Genomic DNA, 26577 nt, shown 5'->3' with positions numbered 1-26577 from the left:
AGAAAAATTAGGGTATTACATCCCATGCCTTGTTACATGTAAAAGGAAGTTTCTATTTTCATGTTACTGTTTTTATTTTCAGGTTATATATAAAAAATGCAAATTTTTAACACTTTTATGTGCAACAAATCTATGTCAGCGATTTATTTTTTTATATTTTTTTAAAATTATAAAAATATGAGTTACAACAGTTTTTTAAAAATTATTTTATTTATTTTTTTTAATTCCTTACTTTTGCTTTTATATGCTTGCTTTAGAAAATTTAAAACCTGATATTGAAATTATCAGGTTTATATCAGGCTAAATATTGAAAAGCAGTGATCCTGAAAAGGATCACTGCTTTTCAATATTAAGGTGAATAAATAAATATAACAACACCTAAAATCGAAAATATTTGAAAATTTTATTAAGTACAACACACAATACATTGAACAAAACTTAACATTTAATGAGATGATTGAGACTGGATATTTTTAGATAACTGTTCAAAATTTGGTTAAAAATTTGTGACACCAATTCTCAATATGGAATGAAGTTGCTCATATGTTATTCTGTTTCTTTTAAAATGTTTATTTGATTTCATGCATGAAAAAACTTGCTCACAAATATATGTTGATCTGAACAAAGTAGCCATTTTCATGGCATTTTCTTTTATTAGCAGAAAATCTTCAGATGGGAGAGCCTTGTAGAATTCAAGCCAATGTTTTGGCTTGAAGATCAATAATTTAAAGCTGCAAGCTGGGATTTCAGTTTTCAGCCATAGAAGTAAATGGATTCTCAAACAAGCTTATGTCTTTTTCATGGGATCGTATATCAGCAAATCGACTTTCAAACTCGTCAAAAAGTAATTTTAATAATGAGAGGCAATGATTCTTTGGAAATGTGTGTTTCTTTTTTAGCTCGGTACAACATTCAACGTGAACTAAATTGTCTCACTCAATTTGGGATTCAAATAATAACTTATTCTGAAATGATTTGATGTCACCATACAAATCAGAGACCACTTTTCCTTTCCCTTGTAGTTTTAAATTAAGAGCATTTAAATGACTAGAAATGTTTGAAAGAATTGCAAGATCAAACAGCCACTCCATATTTCTTTGTTGTTTTATTGGTTTTCCTTTTTCTGTCATAAAAATATCAATTTCATGGCGCAGTTTAAAGAAACGATGTAATGCTTTGCTACGACTAAGCTATCTCACTGAACTACGTAAAATTAAAACTTTATATTCAGCTTCAATTTCTGAAAGAAACTGTTGAAACATACAGTGATTAAGGCCAATTTGATCTTATAAAATTTACAGTTGAAATAACCACATTCATAACGTGTTGGAGATCCAATAGTTTCCCACAGAGAACTTCTTGATGCACAATGCAGTGAATTCCAATCGGAGGTTCAGCTTTGATATCTATCATTTACTTGGTTATTCTACCCATAAACCCAATATTTTTACCAGTCATATTTTTTGCACCATCAGTTGTGGGACTCCTACCAGATTTTTAATATTTAATTCTAACTTTTCAATAGATTGGCAAAAATTTTCAAAAAGATTTCACCTGTAGCTGTTCTGTGCATACTCTGTAGATCAGCTAAAATCTCAACTAGTACAAAATTAGCATTAATTCCACGTATGAAGATAAGGAGTTGGGCTGTGTCATTTACATCAGTACTGTCACCAGTGCCACACTAAAATATTTCATTTGTTTTATGGTTTCCAAAAGTTGTTCGAACAAATTCTTTCCAATATCTTCTACTCTGCATAATTGTTTGTCGAGACAAACTAATGTCTTGTATCACTGTTCGTTTCTCCGCACAAATTTCTTCCACGACTTTTAACAAACACTGTTTAACAAATTCACCATCACTAAACGATTTACTTTCAAAAGCAATCAAATGTGCAACTTCATAACTGATACTTACAACAGATAAGAGGCACTTTCGAAGCGAAGTGCCTCTGCATCAGCTGATGAAGAGGCACTTCGCTTCGAAAGCTACTTTGTCTTTTAATGCTTTTATTATATTACATTTTAACTCTTTTACCTTATTGTATTTTAATGCTTTTATCTTATTTTATTTCTGTTTTATCTTATGTATATATCATTTTTATTTTAATAAATTTATTTTAACCAGTTAGTCGGTCGTCACAAGAAACTTTGATGATATAATGCAACCTGACATACAAGGCCTGTTTTCTACTCTTGATATGTTTCTTGAGAAAGGCCACTAACAAAGTTAAAAGGAGAATCTTTTTAACTTTGTTAGTGGAGACTGCTTCTACAGGGATGGGATACACTTAAATAGAAAGGGTGCAAGAAATATGCTTATGCTATCGAGGCAGTGTTGTTGTTGTTGTTGTTGTTATTGTTATTTGGTTTTTAGGAGCATTGGCAACTACGACCATATTGCTCCGGGAATATGTGGTGGTCATTCCCTGACCTTTCCGCATCATCCGTATTTGGTGGTGATGGGCTTGAACACCGGTCTAATCAAGAAGTGTGTGCTACGCACTGCTGCTCCTTCCCACCTGGCAACGGAGGCGCCAAGGAGGCAGTGTTAGGTGGGTCGGAAAACTGCTAGCTTGGGGGGGGGGTATACAAGGACTAATAGTTTAACAGTAGCCATAGGCAGAGGTGAAGGTGATTCTTGCACAACTTCTATTAGAATAAGTAGCGATCAGAACCGAGGGTGTTGGGGGTTTCAGGGATGGTGGCAGTCATCGTGAAATAGGTGGGTATATGGGATGTGTTAGGGTAACTAAGAATAGGAGTAGGAGCATGTATGCTTGCATGTATACCAATGATAGAAGCATAGTAAATAAATTTGATGAATTTCAAGTGTTGGTCAAGACATCAAAAGCAGATATATTGTTGGGATAGCAGAGACGTGGTGTCACACAGATATAGGGAATGCAGAACTGGAATTTGGGGAGTACAATGTGTACAGAAAGGATATACAGGATAGGAAGGGAGGAGGTGTTATGCTGTTAATTAAGAAAAACATAAAATCAAAAGAAGTGCACCCAGTTGATATAGATGAACAGTGCGCTGTTGAGTCAGTTTGGTGTGACATAAGCACTGCGAAAGCAAAAATAAGAGTAGGAGTGTGTTATAGGCCTAATGACTCGAATGAGTACAATGAACAAATGTACAGAGAAAGAGAGTGGGCTAGTAAATCAGAATTTCTTATAATGGGGGATTTTAACTTGCCAGATATTGACTGGAACTTGTGGGTTGGTCACTCACACACTAGTCAGACTTTTGTGGATTTATTGGATGACTGTTTTCTGCAGCAACATGTTCGAAGGCAATCAGAGAGAGTAATACTCTTGATCTGGTTATCAGCAGTGATCATTCGTGTATTAAGAATTTGCAGATAAAGGAACCACTAGGTGGCAGTGATCACAGTGTACTGATGTGGGATTTACTTAAAGATTTAATTACCATCAGGGGTAAAGGAAAGGGTTTTTGCTTCCGTAAATGTGAGTACAGTGGTCTCAGACAGTTTTTAAATTCTGTACAGTGGGATCAACTGACGATGTTACCAACAGTAAATTCTAAGTGGGAAGAATTCAAGGAATTAATCATGGATGCTACTAAAAGTTTCATACCTATTAAGAAATATTGTTCAAGGTTTAGGCCTAAATGGCTATCAAATGAACTAATGAGACTCGTAACAGAGAAGAAAAATGCATGGGATGCATATAAATTATCAAGCGACTCAGAAGCCTATGGCAGATATAAGCTAGTCTGTAATCAGGTCACAAAGGAGGTTAGGCAGGCGAAGGCAGATTACGAGAAATCCCTGGCAAAAGATGCTAAGAAAAACAGCAAGGATTTCTTTACTTATATAAACTCTAAAAGGAAGGGGAGGATGAATCTGATTGGTCCAATTGACATCGATGGTTCGACTGTTGATGATCCTGCTCAGATAGCAAACAAACTGAATGAGTATTTTGCATCTACATTCACAACTGAGGAATTATTAAGGTTTGAAAATGGCAGAAGGTTATCAAATTGTAGCAGGGTACTTAATGATTTTGTAATAACTGAGAGCAAAGTGGAGGAGAAACTGGTGAAGTTAAACATAAGAAAAGCACCAGGGGTAGATGGGATCTATCCAATTATATTAAAGGAGGCACACCCTTAGCCATAATTATGAGAGCATCCTTAGACTCAGGGGAAGTTCCCACGGACTGGAGATGTGCAAATGTATCCCCAATTCACAAAGGGGGATCGAAGGGTGACACGAGTAATTACAGACCAGTTAGTTTAACTTCTGTTCCAGGTAAAATAATGGAGTCACTGGTTAAAGATGCATTGCAGGATCATATAGAAAAGATTGCAGCAATAATTCAGACACAGCATGGGTTTGTTAAGGGAAAGTCTTGTCTGACAAATTTTATTGGTTATTATGATGTGGTTACAAAGGAACTGGATGCAAAAAATAATTTTGATATCATATATTTGGATTTCAGGAAAGCTTTTGACAGTGTTGCGCATGGAAGACTATTGTACAAACTGGAGCAGAATGGTATTAAGGGTAAGTTGCTACAATGGATAAGAGGATGGTTAAGTGCGAGAAGACAGAGGGTGGTAATCAATGGGTGCTGCTCTTCTTGGACTAATGTTATTAGTGGAGTCCCACAGGGTTTGGCGTTGGGTCCACTGTTGTTTTGTATATTTATCAATGATATTGATGAAGGTATATCAGGCTTAGTGATGATATTGATGAATGTATATCAGGCCTATTCACACAAACAAAAAGTTGAAGTATTAGCTTTTATAATACTCTTCTAGTGATCTAAATATTGTATTTCAAAGGCATTAAGAAGGGTATAAGTAAATAGATATAAGGTGCCAGTAACTGCTTCCAACATTTTGGAATTCAAAAGTACATCACCAAGGGTGTCAAGACTAATACTCAAGATTTCTAAGAGGTATAAGCTAAAGGTTAGCATTAGCATTAGTAGAGGCATTTGATGCAAGAAAGCAAGCTTATGCAGCATCAGCCAAAAAAAAAAAAAAAAAAAAAAAAAACCACTTCCACTTCACCCCTCTGTTCGTTCAAAATACCTGTCCAGCTGAGCCTTAAACTTATTTAGGCTATCAACCTCCACCACAAGGGATGGAAGTCTGTTCCACCAACCAACCACCCGCTGGCTAAAGGCAAATTTCCGCACGTCTATCCTACATCTGTCTTTCCTCAATTTGAATTTATGCCCTCTCAGGTGATTATTCTGAGCTAGAGGAAGAATCCCATCAGCATTGAGCATGCTTAAACCATTCAAGGCTTTATACACCTCTATCAGATCACCTCGCTGGTGCCTAGTCTCCAGACACTGTAATTTGCAAAACTTAAGCCTTTCTTCGTAAGAGCACCCCTTTGTTCCATTCACTAATCTTGTTGCCCTTCTCTGTACTCGTTCCAGCAGCTCTACATCCTTCTTGAAATGAGGCCTCCAGACCTGTATACAGTACTCTAGGTGTGGCCTGACCATCGCCTTATACAATGGAATAATCACCTCCTTATCCCTGCTGGAAAAATTCCTGTATATCATTGACAATACTCCATGAGCTACTCTTGTAGCCCGTCTGCACTGCTCAGAGAACTTCATATCTGCCTGCACAACCACCCCCAAGTCCCTTTCATTCTCTACCACTGTCAGTGTTGTACCATAGAGTTGATACGTTGCTCTGGGGTTGCTGTTTCCCATGTGTAGTACTTTACATTTGTCAATGTTAAACTTCATTTGCCACCTCTCAGCCCATCTGCTCAACCTTTCCAGATCCTGTTGCAGCAGCACAGTGTCAGTAGTGTCCTTGACAAACCTGCCAACCTTTGTATCGTCTGCAAACTTGGACATTAATCCCGATATACCATCATCAATATCATTTATAAATACAGAAAACAATAATGGACCCAACACTGAGCCCTGAGGGACTCCACTAATAACATCAGTCCACGATGAGCAGTGTCCATTGATTACCACTCTCTGTCTTCTCCCCCTCAACCACCCCTTTATCCATAGCAGCAATTTGCCTCCAATGTCACACTGCTCCAATTTGTGTAGCAGTCTTGCATGTGCAACAGTATCAAAAGCCTTTCTAAGATCCAAGTATATAATATCAAAGTTATTCCCTGCATCCAGTTCTTTTGTGACTGCATCATAGTATCCAATCAAGTTGGTCAGGCAAGACTTCCCCTTAACAAAACCATGCTGTGTCTGAGCTATAACTGAAGTCTTGTCTAAATGATCCTGCAGTGCGTCTTTAACCAGTTAATTTTCCTGGAACAGAAGTCAAGCTCACAGGTCTATAATTACTTGTGTCAGCCTTTGATCCTCCTTTGTGAATTGGGGTCACATTTGCACATTTCCAGTCTATGGGTACCTCCCCTGAGTCCAAGGAAGCTCTCATAATTATGGCTAAGGGTTTGCTTACTTCCTTTGCTGCCTCCTTTAATATAACTGGATAGATCCCATCCACCCCGGGTGCCTTTCTTGTGTTTATCTTCAACAGTTTCTCCTCCACTTTACTCCCAGTTATCAGGTTATAATGATTTATGCACCAACATCGAGCCATGATGATGAAGAGGTTGAAGAAATGTACACCCAAAATTGAGAGTCTTCTAGATGAGCAAAAAACCCACTACACTATTATTATGGGGGACTTCAATGCTAAGGTTGGAAAATGACAAAACAGTGCAGAAAGGGGAACTATAGGATATTTTGGAACTGGTGAAAGAAATGAAAGACTTGTGGAATTTGCAGAATCTCAAGGATTGTCAGTAATGAACACTTTTTTCAAGAAAAGGGTGAATGATGTTACTGTCCTGAATAAGGTAAATGTTGGAAGGATCACAGAATGGTAAGATGTACACTTGATATAGATATAGGAAAGGAAAGTAAAAAACTAGAGTAAATAATACAAAGGTCTTTGAGATAACAGAAGAGGAGAAAAAGCAGTATGTACTGGAACTTAAGAACAAGTTTGAGCTTCTGCAGATTGCTCAGGACCAAGATATCGACGAGGAATATTACAACTTTCTGAAAGTCATAAAGCCCAAGAAACCTATAGGGAAAAAGAAATCCAAAGAAGAAAAAATTAGTCAAGAAACACTTACGATGAACCGAAGGCGAAAAATGAAGAGCAAGATAAACACTGACAAGGAGAAAACTGAGTTATGCAAAGCCATTAGAAAGAGACTCAGAGAGGACATAAGAAGATTTAACACAAGAAAAGTAGAACAAGCATTAAGGGAAAACAAAGGATTTAAATCAGCAGCCATGAGAAGTAATACAGAAAGACAAATGATACTGAAACTGAAGGATAGCAATAGTTTACTTATAAACAGCAGGAAAGGCATAATTCAAATAGCAGAAAACTACTATAGAGAATTATACAAGGAGCGAGGGAATAATGCCAAGTGGGGAAGATGGATTGCAAATTAGCAACACATACGACATACCCGATACTCTTCCTGATGAGGTAGAACATGCATTGAAGAAAATGAAGAATCAGAAAGCCCCAGGGGAAGGTGAAGTTACTGTAGAGTTGTTAAAATTGGGAGGAAGAGACATAACACAAAAACTGGCAAGGCTCTTCACAAAGTGGAGGTAGCATTCTCACAAAGTGAGAATGCTACCTCCTTTATTAGACTAGACAAAGACAGTAGGAAATTTAAAATTGAGAAAGGAGTTTGACAAGGAGGCACAATATCTAAGAAGCTGTTTACAGCTGCCCTTGAGGAAGCTTTCAGAAGATTAGACTGGTCGCAGAAAGGAGTCAATGTGAACGGAGAGTCATCTGCAAATCGTAAACCATTTACGATTTGCAGATGACATTGTGGTCATAAGCCACGATCCCAAAGAATTAGAGGAAAATCTTATCAGTTATGCACAGTTAGTAAGGATTTTGGACTAAAGATGAATATGGCTAAAACAAAAGTAATGATGAACAAGTATGCCACAGAAAGGGAAATAATGATTGAAGGAGTAGTAATTGAAAAGGTGGAGTCATATACTTATCTGGGACAAGTTATTAGCTGTCATAATGATAAATGGCTGGAAGTCAAGAGAAGAATAAATTTTAGATGGATAGCATTCAGGAAATATAGTCACATACTGAAGAACAATATCCCAGTTTGCCTGAAACGTAAAATAATGAACCAATGTATACTCCCCACCATGACTTATGGAAGTGAAACTTGGGCACTCACCAAAAGAATGGAAGAGAAGCTGAGAACTACACAGCGAAGAATGGAATGAATTATATTGGGAATCAGACTGTTAGATAAGAAGAGAAACACATGGATTAGGCAGCAAACTCAAGTAAAGGACATTCTTATCAAAACTAAAGAACTAAAATGGTCTTTTATACAGGACACATAGCTCGAAGACATGATGATAGATGGACTAAGAAAATAACAAAATGGTACCCAAGAGGAGCTAGAAGAAAACCTGGAAGACAAAGGCAGAGATGGTTAGATGAAATTCATGAGTCTGTGGGTAGTAAATGGATGGCCAGTGCTCAAAACAGAAGGAACTGGAAAGTTGCTGGAGAGGCCTTAATCCTGCAGTGGATTGAAAATGGCTTATGATGAACTGCTTAAAATAAGGTAATATATGTATGGTCTAATTTTGGATGTTCAGGAATAATTACCTATTAATAGCAACAATGTATTGATGTAATGAATTACTGCAAATAAAAATTTACCCAATAGGAAATTTTTAAACTTTTTTTAGCAAATTTATGCATTGCATCAATGTGGCATGGATAAATCTACTCAGCCTTGAAGGCTTATTTTCAAACACATCACAATTCTTAATTTTTTAATAGTATATAACAGAGCTATGATGCTCAATACGCTCTACATTGATATCAATATTTGTAGAAGAATAAGAGAAATTTACCTCAATATTATATGTAGAACACTTCATATGATACTCTCCAGAAATTAGAATGAATTAAAGATTAACACAAAATGATCGCAGTAAAATATCAATTGAAAACAATTCAAAAATTAATTAATTAAAAACGTTTAATGTAAATTTTGAAAAAATTATTTTCCTTCCTGAAGCTGACAGTTCTTTACAACCGTATGTCGTGATCACAGGAATGGAAATTACGGAGTATGTGAGCTTGAATCTTAAATAGAGAGATTATTTGTCCTTGCACATGAAAGGCCGCGAGTCTTTGTCTTCGTGCATGCGTGCAAAAGACCATGAATCGGAGATTAGATATGGACGGCGAACATTAATAATAGAATTCTTATGTAATTTAATTTCGATAGTGTCTGCAATTAATAGTCTCATATAATTAAGTTGGACACTAAGTATTTTGGCCTTGTTAAATAAAAATGTATGGTTTTCATTAACAGCATGAAAGGCTAATTCTAACGCTGCTGAATGAGATGCACGTACTGAGGATGGGTGCTGTTTTACTCAGATATTCAGCGGAAATAGTATAGATCCTTGGTAACACAAGTCGTGATCACTGCAAGAAATGTTGTATATCAAGTAATTTATTTGTGTCGCGAAAGAGGAAACAACTGAGTGACTGTTCAGTGTAGCATGTAATTTCTGTATTGGTCTGACCACAATCCTAAATTTGGTATCTTTAAAGAATCTGTTAAGCTGCTTGTGCCACTGTTCAACATATGGGACAGAAATGAAAGTATTTTTTGATGTTACTATTGTTGGTTGGTGTAGGATACATATATTTGGATATGATAAGGATAGGATACATATTTTTGTATCCTATCCTTAGCTTGTACCCTAATTCGGTTTGTTGTTTATTGTAGCAAGGGGATAACCCCTGTTTAAGAATCTGCTGGTTAATATCTGCATTTCTGAGTCTAAAGCAGATTCCATCATTGAATATTTATAAGGAAAATAGTTTTTCAAAATTTACGTTAAACTTTTTTAAATTAATTAATTTTTAAAAATTTTTTTTTGAATTTTTAATTAATTTTTGAATCGTTTTCGATTGATTTTTTACTGTAATCATTTTGTGCTAATCTTTTATTCGTTTTAAGAGATTTTTTATTCGTTTTATTTCTTGGAGTATCATACAGAAATGTTCTGCGTATTACATTGAGGAAAATTTCTCTTATTCTTCTACAAATATTAATTTTTTAATACGCCTTGCTATAAATATTTTTATCATATAATCATCATCAGCAGCTGTTTTCAATCCACTGCAGGATTAAGGCTTCTCCAACACCTTTCCAGTTTTATCTGTTTTGTGCAATGGCCATCCATTTACTACCCATGAACCCTTGAATTTCATCTGTCCATCTCCATTGTTGTCTTCCAGGTTTTCTTTTAGCTCCTTTTAAGTACCATTCTGTTATTTTCTTAGTCCATCTGTCATCATGTCTTTGAACTACGTGTCCTGCCCAAGTCCATTTCAGTTCTTCAGTTCTGATAACAATTTCTTTTATTTGTGTTTGCTGCCTAATCCATATGTTTTTCTTCTTATCTAACAGTCTGATTCCTAATATAATTCATTCCATTCTTTGCTGTGTAGTTTTCAGCTTCTCTTCCATTCTTTTGATGAGTGCCCGAGTTTCACTTCCATAACTCATGGTGGGGAGTATACATTGGTTCATTATTTTAAGTTTCAGACAAATTGGGATATTGCTCATCAGTATGTGACTATATTTCCTGAATGCTATTCATCGGAAATTTATCCTCTTCACTTCCAGCCATTTATCATTATTAACAGCTAATGACTTGTCCCAGATAAGTATATGACTCCACCTTTTCAATTACTGCTCTTTCAATCATTATGTCCCTTTCTGTGGCATATTTATTCATTATTACTTAGTCTGAAATCCTTACTAACCCTGCATAACTGATTAAGATTTTCCTCTAACTATTTGGAATCATGGCTTATGATCACAATGTCATCTGCAAATCATAAATGGTTTAGATATTCTCCATTCACATTGACTCCTTTCTGCAACCAGTCTAATCTTCTGAATGCTTCCTCAAGGGCAGCAGTAAACAACTTTGGAGATATTGTGTCTCCTTGTTGAACTCCTTTCTTTTTAAATTTGCTAATATCTTTGTTTAGTCTAATAAAGGAGGTAGCGTTCTCATATATTTTCTTCAATATCATAATGTATGGGATATCTATGCCTTGTCTTTCCAGTGTCCGAAACATTGCTTTATGCTGTATGGAGTCATATGCCTTTTCATAATACACAAATGGCCGGGCACAATAGCATTTTATATTCATTTGCTTTCTCCATTAGCTGTGCTATTACGTGAAGGTGATCCATAGATGAGAACCCTGTCCTAAAGCCAGCTTGCTCCTTTAGTTGATTCTCATATAAATGTATTCTTTCTACTCTGTTAGTAATGACCCTTGTGAACAACTTGTAGATATGCGACAACAAGCTAATTGGTCTATAATTTCCAATTTCTGATTTATCTCCTATTTATGCAGCAAAATTTTGATTGCATTATTCCGCTGCTTAGGTGTCATGCCTTTCCTAATGTATATTGTGAAGAGTCTTGCCAGTTTCTGTGTCATGTCTCTTCCTTCCAATTTTAACAACTCTACAGTAACTTCATCTTCACCAGGGGCTTTCTGATTCTTCATTTTCTTCCATGCATGTTCTACCTCATCAGGAAGGATATCGGGTATGTTGTATGTGTGTGTGTGTGTGTGTGTGTGTGTGTGTGTGTGTGTGTGTGTGTTTCTGTTCCAGTTTCTGTGTTAAATCTTATGTCCTCTCTCAGTCTCTTTCTAATGGCTTTGTCTCACTCAGTATACTCAATTTTGTGCTTGTCAGTGTTTATCTTGCTTTTCATTTGTCATCTTTTGTTCAGCATAACAAGTGTTTCTTGACTAATTGTTTCTTCTTTGGATTTCTTTTTACCTATATGGGCTTTATCACTTTCAGTAAGTTGTATTCCTTATCGATATCTTGGTTCTGAAAGGTCTGCAGAAGCTCAAACTTCTTTTTTCAAATTCCAGTTTGTTTGTTTGTTATTTGGTTTTTAGGAGCATTAGCAACTAAGGCCATATTGCTCCGGAATATGCAGCGGTCATTCCCTGACCTTTCTGCATCCTCTGTATTTGGTGGTGATGGGCTCGAACCCCGGTCTAATCAAGAAGCGTGTGCTACGCACTGCTGCTCCTTCCCACCTGGCTATGGAGGCGCCGTCAAATTCCGTACATACTGCTTTTTCTCCTCTTCTGTTATCTCAAAGAATGTATTATTTACTCAAGTAAGTTTTTTTCCTTTTCTTACATCTATATCAAGTATGCATCTTACCATTCTATGATCACTTCCAACATTTACCTTGTTCAGGATAGTAACATCACTCACAATATATCTTCTATTATTGAGGATGAAGTCAATTTCATTAGATGATTTCAGAAGAGGGCGATAACTGTCTTTACAAGTTCCAGCTGTAAATTACAAGATCCAAAAAAAAGCATGACTATTTTGCTATTTTATTTACTTAACTGTCAAATTATATTGTACTTTATAAGTAGCTTCATAGTTCTAGTTACGCGCGTTATTTTTGTTTTTTAATTTAGATAGTTTTTGTAGATTACTACTTAATATACATAAAACCGTTGTTTTATTCGAATCTTGCAGCCATTGTTTTCATATAGAGTGAGTGGTAGGAAATTCAAACTTTTAATTGTGGTAAATAGGTAGCTCTAACGTAAAACTATATAGTGTAATACATATCACTGCATTTAGGAATCTATTAGATAGTACAGTATTCATAATTAAATTTATTAAACTTATTAATTTTTATTGTTAATTTCAATATCATGCCTCAGACAAAGCAGCAAAGCAACGAGCACAAGATAGCAGGAGTGCTGTGACTCCTGCTAGGGTGCTTCCGTGGCCAGGTGGGCAGGAGCAGCAGTGCGTAGCACACATTTCTTGATTAGACCAGGGTTCAAGCCCGTGACCAACAAATACAGAGGATGCAGAAAGGTCAGGGAATGACAACTGCATATCCCCGGAGCAATATGGCCATAGTTGCTAATGTGCCTAAAAAAAAAAAAACCAAACAACAACAACAACAACTCCTGCTACTTGTATAGTCGGGTAGATGCCCTTGAAGGTATTAAAATGGGGAACCCATCAAGCTCCCAGTTGCACAAATCAAAGTCAGAGCTCATGCTTGTGCATCAGCCAACACAGCGGCAATCTCAAGGCAGAATGCGCTAGTCCCACGGGAGTTAGTTATTGTCAGTGACCCTACTGTTAGAGAGATCAATAATATATTTTGTAAAAAGGATAGGTGGAATAGGACCAGAGTATGTCTGCCAGGGGAAAAGGTTGATGATGTTGCAGAACAGATATCATCTTTTAAGGGCACAAAGGGTGATATTGTTCTACAGGTTGGCATTAATGAGATTAAGAGTAGGAGATCTTCAGATTTACTTACAAGTATAGGTCAATGCTGAAAATAAGTCGTGAGTTAGGGTTAAATTAGAAACTGTCTGCAATTCTGCCCAGATATGATAGGAGGGAATATATGATAAGAGCCTTGTCAATCAATTTGGCCTTGGAGGGACTGTGCAAAGCTCATGGGGTAGAATTTTTCTCAGTGTGGCCTGAGCTTGTAAACAGGAGAGACTGCTTCTACAGAGATGGGATACACTTAAATAGAAGGGGTGCAAGAGTGTTTGCTGATGCTACCGAGGCAGCGTTAGGTGGGTTAGAAACTGCTAGCTTGAGGGGCTCACAGACTAAAAGGTTAAAAGTAGCCGCAGGGAGAGGTGAAAGTGATTCCTGCACTGCTTCTAATAGAATGAGCAGCGGCCTGGAGTGGTGGGGTTTCAGGGACTGGTGGGAGTCATCATAAAACAAATAAATACATGGGCTGTGTTAGGGTAACTAAGAATACTTGCATATACACCAAAGCCAGAAGTATAGCAAAAAATTTGATGAATTTGAAGTGCTGATCAAGACATCAAAGGTGGATATTGTTGGGATATCAGAGATGTGGCATCACACAGATATTAGGAATGCAGAATTGGAATTCGTGGAGTACAATGTGTAAGAAAGAATAGATAGGATAAGAAGAGAGGAGGGGTTATGCTGTTAAGAAAAACATAAAATCTAAGAAAGTGCAACCAGTTGGCATAAATGGACAGTGCAATGCTGAGTCAGTTTGGTGTGACATAAGCACTGCGAAAGCAAAAACGAGAGTAGGAGTGTGTTATAAGCCTAATGACTCTAATGAGTACAATGAACAATTGTACAGAGAAATAGAATGGAAGAGTAAATCAGATTGTGTTATAATGGGGGATTTTAACTTCCCAGATATTGAGTGGAACTTGTGGATTGGTCACTTTCACACTAGCAAGACTTTTGTGGATTTATTGGATGATTGTTTTCTGCAGCAGCATGTTCGAGAGGCAAACAGAGAGGGTAATACTCTTGATCTGGTTATCGGCAGTGATTATCCGTGCATTAAGAATTTGCAGTTAAAGGAGCCACTAGGTGCCAGTGATCACTGTTTACTGATGTAGGTAAAGGGAAGGGTTTTTGATGTTTGGAGGTAAAGGGAAGGGTTTTTGCTTCTGTAAAGGTGACTACAGTAGTCTTAGACAGATTTTAAATTCTGCATAGTGAGACCAACAGATGATGTTACCAACAGCAAATTTTAAGTGGGAAGCATTCAAGGAACTAATTGTGAACACTACTAGGCTTTTCATACAGATTAAGAATATTGCTCAAGGTTTAGGCCTAAATATATGTCAGATGAACTAATGAGACTCGTGGCAGAGAAGAAAAATGCATGGGATGCATATAAATTATCAGGCGACACAGAAGCGAATGATAGATACAAGCTAGTCTGTAATCAAGTCACAAAGGAGAGTAGAAATTATGAGAAATATTTGGCAAAGGATGCTAAGAAAAACAGCAAGGTTTCATTAGTTATATAAACTCTAGAAGGAAGGGGACAAATACGATTGGTCCATTTGATATCAATGGTTCGAGCGTTGATCCTGCTCAGATAGCTGACAAACTGAATGAGTATTTTGCATCCACATTTACACATGAGGAGTTATTGAGGGAGGAGAATGCCAGAAGTTCATCAAACTGTAACAGGGTGCTTAAATTTTTCTAATAACTGAGAGGTCAAAGTGGAGGAGAAATTGTTGAGGTTAAACATAAGAAAGGTACCTGGGGTGGATGGGATCTATCCAGTTATATTAAAGGAGGCAGCAAAGAAAGTAAGCAAACCCTTAGCCACAATTACGAGAGCATCCTTGGACTCAGGGGAAGTCCCCACGGACTGGAGATGTGCACATGTATCATCAATTTACAAATGGGATCTAAGGTATCTTTGCTGCCTCCTTTAATATAAATCCTGGATAGATCCCATCCACCTGGGGTGGATGGGATCTATCCAGTTATATTAAAGGAGGCAGCAAAGGAAGTAAGCAAATCCTTAGCCATAATTATGAGAGCTTCCTTGGACTCAGGGGAAGTACCCATGGACTGGAGATGTGCAAATGTGACCCCAATTCACAAAGGAGGATCAAAGGGCGACACAAGTAATTATAGACCTGTTAGTTTAACTTCTGTTCCAAGAAAAATAATGGAGGCACTGGTTAAAGAAGCACTGCAGGATCATCTAGACAAGACTTCAGTTATAGCTCAGACACAGCATGGTTTTGTTAAGGGGAAGTCTTGCCTGACCAATTTGATTGGATACTATGATGCAGTCAAAAAAGAACTGGATGTAGGCAATAACTTTGATATTATATACTTGGATCTTAGAAAGGCTTTTAATACTGTTGCACATGGAAGACTGCTGCACAAATTGGAGCAGTGTGGCATTGGAGGCAAATTGCTGCTATAGATAAAGGGGTGGTTGAGGGGGAGAAGACAGAGAGTGGTAATCAATGGACACTGCTCATTGTGGACTAATGTTATTAGTGGAGTCCCTCAGGGTTCAGTATCGTTTTCTGTATTTATAAATGATATTGATGATGGTATATCAAGCTTAATGTCCAAGTTTGCAGACGATACGAAGGTTGGCAGGGTTGTCAACGACACTACTGACACTATGCTACTGCAACAGGATCTGGAAAGGTTGAGTAGATGGGCTGAGAGGTGGCAAATGAAGTTGTTGTTGTTGTTGTTATGGAGGCTTAATGGCACATAAGCATCTATGGCTATAATGTGCCTATTCACTTATTATTTTAAGAGATGAGGAATTTCCATAAAATCAAAAGAAAATTTTAAATCAGAAATTATTAAAAAGTCCAGTTTGCTTGAGGAAGTCAAAAAATTCAGAAATATTTGCCTTATCACCAATGAGATTTTCAAGAGTTATTGGATTACGATCATTTATCAGTGAGATCAAGGATGAAGCTCTGTGTTGTTTATAGTAGGGGCAGCCAATGAGAATATGTCTAACAGTCAAGATGTTAGAGCAATGTGTACACTGTGGTGGATCACCTCCTGTGAGTAAATAAAGATGTGTCAGATGAGTATGACCTATTCTTGCCCTTGAAAGGACTACTTCTTCTCGTCTCGATGTACGGACACTGGAACGCCAAATTTTCGGATCTTGTTTAAACTGAAAGAGTTTATTATTAGTCTGAGAGTGCCACAGTGCTGTCCATTGTGATAGGCAAGCAGCATTAACGGTTAGTACACAATCTGATGCTGGAACTGGGATATTGGTTAAATCAAAGGTAGTTGGATTTTTTGCAGCTTTATCAGCCAGTTCATTGCCTAAAATACCGGAATGGGCGGCTATCCAACAAAAAGCAACCAGTTGTTGACGTTTTTTGATTTGTAGTAACAAGCTTCTAATTTCATCTAGAACAGGGTGAACTTTATCTTCGCAATTACTTAGCGACATGATTGAGCTGAGGGAATCAGTATAAATAACAGATTTTAAAAAACAGTCAGAATAGAGATTTTCTAAAGCAAGTTTTATTGCATACATTTCAGCAGAAAATATACTAAAATCTGATGGAAGGGATACTGATACAACTGTATTTGGAAACACTGCAGCTGCTCCAACATTTGAATTAGATTTAGAGCCATCTGTATAAATTTGGTAGAAATCAATATATCTTTGAATGTGAACATCATGAATTTGTTTGAAGTTTGTTGCTTGCAAAGTATTCTTTCTCCATTGGCAGAGGTAAGTGTCACATGTTGGAAGAGGAGGAGGAGCCCATGGTGGTTGAGCAAAGGTTGGTATCTGCTGTACTTTCCGGATGGAAATATTCCAAACCTGCACCAGTTCAAGAAGGCGAAGACCAACTGGTTTAACTATGCTGGGTTTGTTTCTGTATAGGTTTTCTAACGGTGGGTTAAAAAGGTATGACTGAACGGGATGAGAGGCACAACTTTGTATCTTGACAGCATATTTCAATAACAGTGTTTTCCTGCGTAAAGTTAGTGGGGGCTCGTGAGCTTCTATGTAGAGACTATGTGCTGGCGACGTTCTGAACGCACCAATTGCAATTCTCAAAGCACTGTGTTGAATAGGATCAAGCCAGCGTAATGCACTCTTTCTGGCAGAATCATAGATTGGAGCACCATAATCGAGACGGGATCTGATTAATGCTTTGTACAACCGAAGCAGGGAGGTACGATCTGCACCCCACGTTCGGGCAGATAAGGCTCTGAGTATGTTTATCTTTTTCAGACAGGAAGTCCGTACATTTTTAATATGATCTAGGAAATTTAATTTGTGGTCAAGGATTAATCCTAGGAATCTGATGTTAGTAGCGATTGGGATGGAGACATTGGAAATTTGAAGTTCAGGATCCGGATGAAGTTTTCGTTGTCTGCAAAAATGGATTGCAGTTGTTTTCTGCTGAGAGAGTCGGTAGCCGTTGAGGCTGGCCCATTGTTGTATTTTATTTAGTGAAATTTGAAGCTGTCTTTCAATAGATCTCATGTTTTGGGAATGGCAGGAGATGGAAAGGTCATCTGCATATAGATAAGTCTCAATTGTGTTTGGAAGCTGTTTGGTGATGGAATCAATTCTAATAGCAAAAAGAGTGGCACTCAATACTGATCCCTGTGGAACACCTTCTTCCTGAATGAAAGTTGAAGAGAGGGCATGTTGGTATCGAACTTGAAATGATCTAGTATGTAGAAAGTTCTTAATAAATACAGGAAGGTTGCCACGTAGTCCGAGAAAGTACAGATCACTAAGTATACCATGCCTCCAGGTGGTATCAAATGCCTTCTCTATGTCTATTGAAACCATTACTAGATGTTCATGTTTGACAAAAGCATTACGGATGGCAAATTCAGCCTTGACCATAAGGTCTAAGCATGACCTGTTTTGACGAAAGCCATATTGACTACGGCTCATTAGCTCTTCCGACTCGATGATCCAGATGAGTCTTCTGTGGATAATTTTCTCAAGGATTTTACTGAGGCAGCTTGAGAGAGATATGGGTCTATAGCTATATGGGTTGGATGGATCTTTTCCAGGTTTTAGGAATGCCAAAACTGTAGAGTGATGCCAAGAAACTGGAAAAACATTTTCTAAAAATATACGATTGTAAAAGACTAGGAGGAGGCACAAAGCTTTGTCATTAAGATGTTGTAGCATGACATAATAAATCCCATCTGGTCCAGCAGCACCATTGCGGGCTGTTCTAATGACATGTAATAGTTCAGAATATTGCAGAGGTTTATTATATGGGAGAAGGTTTGAAGTTTCAAAATTAATACCATGCTTTTCTTTAGTGTTTTTAATTATTTGGAATGAGCTAGTATATGCTGATGTTGCTGAGGTTTCTGCAAAAATATTGCCCAAAGCATTGGCTATATCTACAGGATTAGATATATCTTGCCCATTCCAGGAGAGGATTGGAGAAGGTATGGTAGGAAACTTACCAGACAGCTGTCTAATTCTTTTCCATATTATTTTGGGATCAGTATTTCTGTGAAAACTGGATGTAAAACGGGTCCAGGATTCTTTCTTTGCTTGCTTTTGTATAAAGCGTGCTTTTGCCCTTAATTTCTTATAATTAATGAGATTGACTGTGCTTGGGCACTGCCGAAACAAATTCCAGGCTTTATTTTTTGCTCTCTTTGCTGTGATGCATTTGTCATTCCACCAGTAATTATAATGCTTTCGGCCCGGCAGATTTGATAGTGGTATCGTGTCTTTAGCCACATTTAGAAGATGCGACGTGATGTATTCTGTCACATCATCAATATGCTGGTGGCGGATTTTTTCCTCGTCAAGGTCAATTGATGACTGAAATTTTGCCCAGTCTGCTCGGACAAATTTCCACTTTCTGCAGGGTTGAAATGAAGGAGTCTTTGCTTTCAGAAAGTTGCATACTATTGGGAAATGGTCACTGCCCATGGGATCGTTTATTACATACCACTCTATGGTTGGGACTAGTACTGGTGAACACATTGAGAGATCTATTGCTGAGGTGTGTCCTGCTGGGAGCTGTACGTGTGTCGGTGCACCTGTATTGAGTACAGTGAGATTTAGTGCCTCCAAAAAACTTTCAATTAGTCTACCTCGTCTATCCAATTTAGTAGAGCCCCATAATGGGTGGTGCCCGTTAAAGTCCCCTAATATACAGAAAGGTGGAGGTATCTGTATAAAGAGGTCTTCAAGGTCTTTTAAAGAGCAAGTACAGTTTGGTGGTAGATAGATTGAGACTAGTGTTATTGTACCATGGAGAGTTATACGAACAGCAACAGCTTCTATTTCAGTTTGGAGTGGGATATGTTTTGATGGGATCTTTGAATTTACTAGTATTGCCACACCACCATGGGCAGCGTTAGCAGTATTTCGATCTCTTCGATAAATCCAATAGTTCTTTATCGAAGGAGAAATTTGTGTGGTTAGGTAAGTTTCCTGTAAACAAAAGGCAACCGGAGAATATTGGTTAATTAGGTATTGAATATCATCTGTGTTGGAACGAAAGCCTCTGCAATTCCATTGTAAGATGTTGTGGTTCATTTTGGTTTAGTTGAGGATGAATCATCTGACTGTTTTTTGTTTGAAGAGGATTTTTTTCGGTCTTTTTTCGGGAAAGTAGGGCGTCCAGTATCCATCGTGTCATTTGCATGAAGTTCTAGTATGGGTTCTTCATGATCTGGGTTTACATCTACTTCCATACTACTGGCTGATGATTCAGGTTTATTCTTATCTTTAGCAGTTTTAAGTTTTTCTTTGTTATGCAGAACTGTCCGCGTCTCAATTGGGAATTTTTCTGTGTCATTTGAGACTGTCTCAGTATCATTTGGGATACTAATTGGGGTGTTGGTGGCATTGCTGGTTTTTGTTTTAGAATTTTCTTTTCCTGTGGTTGATATGGTTGCTTTAACCCAATTAGCTAGCGAGACGTTGGGCGGTATTGACACATCTGTTTGAATTGCAGTTGTATGAAAACTTCGGGTTCGAGAGGCATAAGATGGACTTGGCATGGTCAGCATTATTTGTCTGCGTGCCTCAGGATATGTGACTTTGTGTTCTACTTTATATTTTTGGATATTCCTACCTGTTTTCCACATTTCACATGTTTTAGAAAATGCGGGGTGATTGCCTTTGCAGTTGGGGCAGATGGGAATTGCGGCTGGACAATCTGCCTGCGTATGATCCTTTGCTCCACAAATAGGACAGATGGCGTCACCTCTGCATGCCTGCTGTGAATGGCCATATTTCTGGCATTTAAAACAGCGAAGAGGATTTGGGATGTATGGACGAATTCGGCAGTTTAAATATCCAGCTTTTACTGAGGATGGCAAATCAGGAGTACTAAAAGTTAAAATGATGGAACGAGTTGGAATGAGATTTCCATCTTTTTTTGTCATTATTCTTTTAGCGCTGATTACCTTTTGGTTGCTAAGTTCTTGTACTAATTCATCCTCAGACACAGTAATTAAGTCCCATTCTGTGATGACACCCTTTGATGAATTTAAGGTATTGTGGGGAGTAACAGATACTGGCAACCCACCAAATGTCGTTGTCTTTAATAGCCACTCCGAATGTTTTGTGGTGGCTGTTTCAATCAGGAGATCTCCGGATTGGAGTCGCTTTACCATTTTTGGTGAGCCTGCAATAGATTCTAGATGTCTTTGAATCACGAACGGAGATAACTTACCCACAGGCTGGGTAGACAGAGAGTGCATCACCAAAAAATTGGGAATATCTGAACAGTGTGTTTCTGTTCGAAGCCTTTTGGGTTGGCTATTTTCCTTGTCTTCATTACCATATTCTGGTCTTGAGCTTGAAGGCTCTAAGGGTGGAAAATTTGTGGAATCCATGATGGCTCCTTTTGGCCCTGGGGGATTATCTTTTCCACCCAGGTTACCGGCCCCGCCACGGGGAGGCAGGAGCAGTGCCACGAGGTGACCAAGTGGCTGGGTTAGTAATTAGTATTTATAGAAAAAAACAGAAAGGTGGATTCCCTTTCTGGGCCTTTCCCTACTTCTTGTAGAGTGAAAGTGCTACTCGGATATACAAAGAAATTAAGAAAACGGTTTTTGAAACAAAAATAGAATCTGTTTGCTCAAATACTCTTTGCAGAAATCGCTTTTAGAAATGTACTACAAATCGCTTGGCCACGGAACGCTTGGCACCCGGGGCCAGCAAATGAAGTTTAACATTGACAAATGTAAAGTACTACATATGGGAAACAGCAACCCCAGAGCAACGTATCAACTCTGTGGTACTACACTGACAGTGGCAGAGAATGAAAGGGACCTGGGGGTGGTTGTGCAGGCAGATATGAAGTTTTCTGAGCAGTGCAGACGGGCTGCAAGAGTAGCTCATAGTGTATTGTCGATGATATATAGGAATTTTTCTAGCAGGGATAAGGAGGTGATTACTCCCTTGTATAAGGCAATGGTCAGGCCACACCTAGAGTATTGTATGCAGGTCTGGAGGCCTCATTTCAAGAAGGATGTAGAGCTGCTGGAACGAGTACAGAGAAGGGCAACAAGATTAGTGAATGGAACAAAGGGGTGCTCTTACGAAGAAAGGCTTAAGTTTTGCAAATTACAGTGTCTGGAGACTAGGCACTAGCGAGGTGATCTGATAGAGGTGTATAAAGCCTTGAATGGTTTGAGCATGCTCAGTACTGATGGGATTCTTCCTCTTGCTCAGAATAATCACCTGAGAGGGCATAAATTCAAATTGAGGAAAGACGGATGTAGGATAGACGTGCGGAAATTTGCCTTTAGCCAGCAGGTGGTTGGTTGGTGGAACGGACTTGCATCCCTTGTCGTGGAAGTTGATAGCCTAAATAAGTTTAAGTCTCAGCTGGACAGGTATTTCGAACGAACAGAGGGGGGAAGTGGTTATTTTTTATTTATTATTTATTATTTTTTTTTTTCTTGGCTGATGCTGCATAAGCTTGCTTTCTTGCATCAAATGCCTCTACTAATGCTAATGCTAAAGGTTGACACGAGTAATTACAGACCAGTTAGGTTAACTTCTCTCCCGGGTAAAATAATGGAGTCACTGGTTAAAGATGCATTGCAGAATCATCTAGACAAGACTGCGGTAATAATTCAGACACAGCAAGGGTTTGTTAAGGGAATGTCTTGTCTGACAAATTTGATTGGATACTATGATGTGGTTACAAAAGAACTAGATGCAAAAAATAATTTTGATATCAAATACTTGGATTTCAGGAAAGCTTTTGACACTGTTGCGCATGGAAGACTACTGTACAAATTGGAGCAGTATGCTATTAAGGGTAATTTGCTACAATGGATAAAGGGGTGGTTGAGTGGGAGAAGACAGAGAGTGGTAATCAATGGAAGCTATTCTTCGTGGAGTCCCCCAGACTTTGGTATTGGGCCCATTCTTGTTTTGTATATTTATCAATGATATTGATGAAGGTATATATCAGGCTTAATGTTAAAGTTTGCAGACGATAAAAAGGTTGGCAGGGTTGTTAATGACAGTAATGGTAGTGTGCTACTGAAACAGGATCTAGAAAATTTGGGCAGATGGGCTGAGAAGAGGCAACTGAAGTTTAACACTGACAAATGCAAAGTACTGCAAAATGGTAGAAGTAACCCCAGAGAAATGTACCCAAATGTGTGGTACTACACTTAGGATGGTAGAAAATAAAAAATAAAAAAACTGGGAGTAATTGTGCAATCAGATATGAAGTTTTCTGAGTAATGTAAACAGGATGGCAGAGCAGGTCATGAGGTACTGTCAATGATATACAGGAATTCTGCTAGTAGGGAAAAGGAGGTGATTATTCCTTTGTACATGGCAATGGTCAGGCCATGCCTTGAGTACTGTGTACTGGTCTGAAGGCCTCATTTTAGGAAGGATGTAGAGTTGCTTGAACATGTACAAAGAAGGGCAACAATATGTGTTCGGAATAAAGTGGTCCTCTTACCAATAAAGGGCTAAGGAGACTCAATCCATTCAAGGCTTTATACACTTGAGGTGTATAAGGCCTTGAATGGATTGAGCACACTGAATTCTGATTGGATTCTTCTACTTGCTCAGATTACGAACCTGAGAGGGCATAACTTCCAATTGAGGAAAGACAGTTGTAGAATAGATGTGTGGAAATTTGCCTTTAGCCAGCGGGTAGTTAATTTTTGGAACAAACTTCCATCTAACATTGTGGAAGTTGATAGTTTAAATATATTCAAGGAGGGACTGGACAAACTTTTAGAAGAAATGGATGTGTGAAATTGTTTTTTTTTTTTTTTTGGCTGATGCTACATAAGCTCATACGCTTGCTTTCATGCATCACATGCCTCCATTACTATTATTATTACTATTAGTTGGTAATCCATTTGGGCTCTTCCACATCTACCTTCATGTTTGCCCTTTTCTTGAAAAAAGTGTTCATTACTGACATTCCTTGAGATTCTGCAAATTCCACAAGTATTTCACCTCTTTCATTTTTAACCAATTCCAAAATTTCCTATAGTTTCCCTTTCTGCACTATTTTGTCTCTTTTCAAACTTAGCACTGAAGTCCCCATAATAATTGTGTAGTGACTTTTGTGTTCATCTAGAAGTCTCTCAATTTCAGTGTACATTTCTTTAACGTCTTCATCATCATTCCTCGATGTTGGTGCATAAATCATTATAAAGTCTGCAAATCAATGAATTCTGCAGCATATCTTAAAAATCCTGATAAGCAGTCTTATCACCCTTGGTGATGTGACTTTGAATTCCAAAATGTTGTTTTTATATCTTTATGGACCAAAAAGTCAACTCCACCTTTGCTCTTTTCACTGTTTCCATTGGTGTACAGCAGATTTCCACTTGATAAACTTATGATTCATGTCTTCTTTTTGTTTCAGCCAAACCCATGATATTCCAATTCACATTTTCTAATTCATTTTCCAGCTCTAATATCCTATCTTCATCAATGAGCTATCCTACGTTGGAACAGGCCAAGTTCAGTTGCTGTACATGGCAGCCTGGTTGTACCCAGAGATTCTTAGCACCCTCTGCTTCCACTCTGATCCTCTTGATGCCACAAGAGTGGGAGTGAAAGCCGCTAGGGACTGAGAGCCATTTGTTTCATCATGTGCTGGAGGATTTGGTCTTTTTTCTCTTCATGCTGACCAGGCAACTTGAAGGGAACCACTCTACATGTTTTTTGCCACCAAAGTGACGTAACAGGGCTTACCAGGGTTCACTCACTCACCTGTACAGCATTTTCTCTACAAATCAATGAATTCTGCAGCATATCCTTTGAACATTTTAACAGCTATGAAAAAAAAAAAAAAAAAAAAAAAACAGAGAAAGCATGAACTGCATGTTAGCTAGGTGTTACATAGCCAGGCTACTTTACAGATACTACCTGCTAATGCTCAGTATGATTTGCATCACCTTCATTTGCAAATCATTTTAATTTTCTCTCATTATTTTTTGTTTTTGTCCTTACCTTTTATACTACAGATGGACCGAATTTAAAACAGATTATTTGAAAAAAACCTTCTTCCAACTGTTTTAGATAGCCAGTATTGTACTACACAAATAAAAGAATCACAAAGAATCTCAACAGTTGTCACATAAATAGCATCTGAACAAGATTCAGAATATGTATCACTTAAATAGAATTCTATTTCAGTATGAGATGACATATTATAAAGAATTGATTTAATGTTGTCAGGTTCAACATACTGTCCATCCCTGTTCCTTTTCACTCCTGATGTTCCAGGTTGTGGATCCATTATATCCCTTTAGTGTAAAATTTTATAGGAAAACACTTTTTACATACACACACGTGAGTGCGTGCGGACATAAATTCAAGTTGAGCAAGCATGGTTGCAGGAAAGATGTGCAGAAGTTGGCCTTCAACCGGCAGATGGCTGGCTGTTGGAGACTTGTTGACTGCAATTGAATGGAAACATATCTGCATTAAGACACAAAAATTGTAGATCGTTTGGATGGAGATTTGTATTTGGGTAGTGAACGTGTTAATATGACAGTTTGTGGGATCAATTTTTAATCATTCCAAACTATAACTAGCCTATAAATTTACTGCTTTTGTTTACATCCACTGATACAAAATACAACTTACATTTTGCTTTGTTTCAACTTTAAAAACTGTCTGCTTTAACAATTTGGCGAGTCATCACTGCATACGGAAAATGTAAACACACATGCACATTTTATTCTGTGCTTAAAAAAACTGCACAGTATTATTACAACGAATAATGGATGATTAATTAATGGAAAGAAATGATTTATATTTTAACTAATTTTTTGAAGCCAAAAGCAAATATCATGAATTTGTCTCTATCTAATGGTTACAGAATTCCATAAATATCTAGTCAAAAAAATCCAAGTAATCATTATAAGTTTTACCAATAATCTGAATTATAATTTGTTATAGTTACCTGATTTTGTAATTCAGCAGCTCTTTGAAAATGTGGAATAGCTTCTGCTGTTTTTCCCAAATTTCTTAGAGCTTGTCCTACTTCCAAGCAAAGGACTGCTGCAAGGGAAGGTTGCTTTTGCTCAAGATATACTTTAACGGCATGATTATAACAACTGATTGAGGCATTTAAATGTTCATTGAACCCAGGGCAATGCAACTGGTGATTTAACTTTTCAGCTTCCAAAAACAGCTGTGCTGCTTGCACTAATGCTTGTGTTTCTCCAACTGAGTTTCCTAAGTTGTGTTCACACCTAGAATACATAAAAATTACAAATATGATTATGCATACTGAAAGAATAGCATATCACATGCAATACAATATTTTTAATTTTAATTATATAAAAAAAAAAAAAAACATATAATGCAGTACAAACTGTCAAATCTGGCAGGTCTGGGATTGGATTGGACCACTGTCAGTTTCAGAATGATAACTGTCAAGTGCCATGTAAACCTTCATTATAATACCTTAAAAAAGTGATAATGAAGATGTAAACTTCTTTGGCACCTAGAGGGTTATATCAGATTATTAAAAGAATTTTTCTTTTGAAACTCCAGCAGTTACATCAGATGCCATATCATTCGAAATAACTTTTGCTTTTTTAACATGTAGAACCATATTTTTTATTACTTCCACTTCAGAAAACAGTTCCATAATTAAAGAATCAATCATGAACACAGGATGTTTACGTTCTGTCAAAAA

At 37.6% G+C, this 26577-nt stretch overlaps 1 protein-coding gene across 2 annotated transcripts in view; it reads right to left on the bottom strand.

The window, feature by feature from the left end:
• The window catches only part of Hap40 (Huntingtin-associated protein 40 kDa), a 246830-nt gene that overhangs the window by 122051 nt on the left and 98202 nt on the right, over positions 1–26577 (bottom strand). For both annotated transcript variants that reach the window (XM_090387399.1, XM_090387398.1), the window contains exon 4: positions 25837–26128. In XM_090387399.1, coding sequence (XP_090243525.1) covers positions 25837–26128 — 292 coding nt within the window. The remainder of the gene's footprint in view (positions 1–25836; positions 26129–26577) is intronic.

This window comes from Mastigoproctus giganteus, chromosome 13 (genome assembly GCF_048544385.1).
Source record: "Mastigoproctus giganteus isolate SK-2022 chromosome 13, ASM4854438v1, whole genome shotgun sequence".
Classification (NCBI taxonomy): domain Eukaryota; kingdom Metazoa; phylum Arthropoda; class Arachnida; order Uropygi; family Thelyphonidae; genus Mastigoproctus; species Mastigoproctus giganteus.
The sequence above is the reverse complement of the archived record's forward strand: the minus strand, read 5'-3'. Positions and strand labels throughout refer to the sequence as shown.